Genomic DNA, 3,973 nt, shown 5'->3' on the forward strand with positions numbered 1-3,973 from the left:
GGTCTTTGAATATCAGGTGTTCTTTGTTACTTCAGATCTCTCTAATATATATCCAAAGCGATCCACATAATGCTTGCTTCTAGAAACTGTAAAATATTAATCTTTTTACACGAGTATTGCGTGACGAAGTCCAAAACGTACTATCCTAGAAACAAAATTCTGATAGCCATAACGGTAACTGACATGTCAATTTCTTGTACATAATTTATTCTGTTGTTTGTGAAAATTGCAACATTAGGAAATATATGTGGAGGGAAAAAAATTATACCATAGTTTTGTTACGAGACATTACTAAAATTTCTGAACAGAAAAATTGCTCCAATCTTATTACAGTATGACGTGAAGCCTAACGATACTGCAATCAGATGCTTTTTATGTTGTTGCATCGAATAGAATAAACATCGATGCATTCTTGGTGAAATATCTATCACGCTGTTTGTACGCAAGTCCACAAGACATCGATATTTTCTACTGAAGATCGTGACGAACAAGATGTTGACCAACCATATTTTATGCCTGTTCGACGAGTTGTATATCAGGCGATCAAGTAGGCTTGAGTAATAGTAGTAGCCGTCATTATTCGAAAAAGGCCTGCACATCTAGTGAAAAATATGCTCGAGTATTTCTCTGCTGAAATACAGAGTCCAGTGATCATCTGAAGGAAATTAATGGTCTCGTACTTTTTTGATGAACCGATAAATGATGGAGTTGCTCTAAATGTGATACAGCCAATATCAGGTGTTGTGCTAAATTGTGACCCACATTACTACCCTTCTGTTTAACCGTTAATAACGTTTGACAATGTACGCTGCACATAATAGCGTTGTTATTCAGCACGCTAGACAAGACGTTAATGCATCCAATGCAATTCAAGATGGTTGTGTTTTGGGGCAAGAGAAGTGGAATACAAAAAAAATGCATGCGGTTAGTCTAGTGTTGAGCAGACATCGTCGCACAATCGATGCAGGCCAGTCCATTAATATTATCGTGCTCTAGAGTCGAGCTAACACTGAAGACGACACTGTGTGGACCGTCACTACCATGCAGTGAAAATGTCTATAATTTCATAGTACGGTCATATTTAGACATCCATTGCCCGATCATCGCTGTGTACGGTTCTTTTCTGCCATTGCTTTTCACTTTATGTACTACTGTCGTTGCAGTATGCCTTGTACGTGCACCAATTTAACGGTACCTTTCCACAAACCGCCCATGCAGTCCTCTTAAAATCAAACGTCTGTTTATACTGTGCACTTTTGCATCGACGAGGCATTGTGACGCGTCCTCATACATTTTTAGTCCGCTGGTCCACCATCCACTACCTCAATGTGCATAAATAACTCCTTCGCAGTAGTAATTCGCACGCTAGTGACGTCGTTGCTGAGTCACAATTCTGATAAAACTGTAATCGTTCGTACCTAGCATAAACAAAGTAAATAGTACAAAGGTTTCTTAGTGAATCATTAAATTAAAGTCTCTCCCTAACATCCATAACCTTTTATTCTGTACAAGCACTTTCGCACACCATGATTAAAGTGATATTACGTTTGGCCTAAAATAATAATATTTATGCACTTATCTAATTAGTTGACGAAAACCTATCCTGCATTAATTTTTCTTCAAAAATCTTAAATATATTCGTTGATAAAAAGTATATCAAATTTCTATGAACATCAAATGAGCACCACTTTTGAAAATGACCAATGTATGATCTCCAAAATGTATTACAAGACCAAAGTATTAATTTAAAGAATTATTTTACTTGTACTTATATGCACTAAATATGAAAATTTTAATGATCATTCTGTGTATTTCTATCTTTTGTAGGACACACTTCATTGAAACTGCTTTGTATTTACTTCTTGCTTCTCTTAATGACGAGCGCATCTAACCTACAAGTTAATAATGAATCAATACATCAGAATCAAAATGAGTTATTGATTCAGCATATAGTCTTTGTGTGTTATAAGTATTTTCAAATATATAAATTCCTACTTATAGTACAAACAAATAATCCAACAACATCACTTGAAGATAATGTTGTGCGCACTTTGCACACGCAATCATTAATGACAGTCATATTGCTATCTGTAATAAAAGGCAAAAATAGTACAACAACTGAATTTGATTCTCTTAATACAATAGGGAAAACGGAATGTTTTCTTATATTTATACAAAATACAGAAATATTTCCATGGGTTTTAGAGGAACTTGAAGAGAGAATTTTCTGGAACGCACGAGGAAAATTTCTCATAGTAACATTACAAGATATAATTTCCAACCATGGTTACAGAAACATTTTTCAACTCGCTTGGAAAAGGAAGAATGTTCTGCTTATACATATAATTACCGTGTCTAAAGCATTTTGTGGTGATATTTTGGGTGACAAATGTACAATCCTAATCGACTATAATCCATTTATGGAATCTTCTTTCGAAACCAGTGTTCAATTTTACTCAATTCATAACGCAGACGATATAAATATTAGCCTGTACAGTGACAAAACAAAGAATATGCATGGGTATCCAATGAGGGTTGCGTGGTATAATCTTAAGCCTTATTTTAACGCAGTAGAAGATCCAAATAGTTCAGAAAACACTTTTGAAGGAAATTTTGGTGAAATGCTAGAAACGCATGCCGTAATAATGAATTTTTCTATTATTCCAGAAATATACGAAGAAGGTGTAATTGCGGGTGTTTATATAGCAGAGAATAATACGTGGGATGGTATAGTTGGCCATGTGCTTCATGGTCGGGCAGATATAGGACCAGGTGCGATTACTCATACATATACAAGAAGTTTATTTATAGAGTTCTCAGAAACCATCTTCATTGATCATATGTTCTTTGCTGTCCCCAAATCACTTTATGCGCCTGTATGGCAAAACTTGAAAAAACCCTTATCAAATACTCTTTGGATTCTAGTAGTATTGTCATTTTGTAGCTTTTGCATTTTCCTAGTGGCCTACACTTACGTCTGTAAAAAGCTCAAAATTATTTCTTCTAATAGCTTAGATGTCCTGAAAATGTTCTCTATATTTCTATTAATCTCAATTTCGAAACCTCCAAGAAACAACCTGTTAAGAATCATTGTAGTTCTATCAACTTTAATGACATTAGTCTTATATCCTATATATCATGGTTCATTGATAAGCTTTATAACAAGTCCACGTTCATTGCCTGAAATGGATACATTTAAAGATATAACCTCTTCGGATCTTAGAGTTATTACGATACCATCTTATATTGCAGTTATTGAAGAATCTCCCAATCCTGTATTGTTGTCGCTCTCCCCAAGGACTGAAGCAACACCCAGTTTTCTAGATGGTCTTAGTCGTGTTGCTTACGTACGAGATGTAGCGCTTTTATCCGAAGAGTTGTTCTTGAAATACGAATACAACAACAAGATGAATTTCGTCTCTCTAGATGGTTGTAAATTATTTCATATTGCCAAGGAGGAAATCAATCACATTTTACTTGCTTATGCTGTTCCTAATGGATCTCCATATTTACCTCGATGGAATTCTATTATCCGATACACATTAGAAGCTGGACTTACAGACAAATGGTTGAGCGATTATTTTCTTAAAACTACACCCATTTTTCTATCGGTCAAGGAAACTGAAGTAGCTCTTAACTGGAGTCATTTGCAAACAGCATTCTATATTTTAGGTGTTGGCTTAGTTATTGGATTAATTGTATTTCTCTACGAGTATACAGGTTTAACAGTCAGATTACGTTGTTACGGAAAAGGGAAATAAACCATCTTGTACTAAATGTTGAGCAGCGCCGTAACTTACTTAGATTATTTTCTGGAGGGAGAAGCATTAATACTATTTCGTTCCCTAGAAAAATTGTTTTTCTAATTCTTGGGCAATCTCTTTTCATCTTTCTCTTACTCTTTATGGGGCCTCCGGAACCTGTGAGCCCACCTGCATGGCAAGGTCTGCGGGGCCGTTAGTTACGCCCCTGG

At 35.6% G+C, this 3,973-nt stretch overlaps 1 protein-coding gene across 1 annotated transcript; it reads left to right on the top strand.

Annotated features, from left to right (window-relative positions):
- The first annotated feature begins 2,513 nt into the window (after positions 1–2,513).
- On the top strand, positions 2,514–3,761 carry LOC145672519 (glutamate receptor-like). Its single transcript, XM_081741680.1, has one exon. The coding sequence runs from the start codon at positions 2,514–2,516 to the stop codon at positions 3,759–3,761; it is 1,248 nt and encodes a 415-aa protein (XP_081597806.1).
- Positions 3,762–3,973: the final 212 nt, after the last annotated feature.

Source organism: Thermobia domestica, chromosome 16 (genome assembly GCF_964235325.1).
Source record: "Thermobia domestica chromosome 16, izTheDome1.hap1.1, whole genome shotgun sequence".
NCBI lineage: Eukaryota > Metazoa > Arthropoda > Insecta > Zygentoma > Lepismatidae > Thermobia > Thermobia domestica.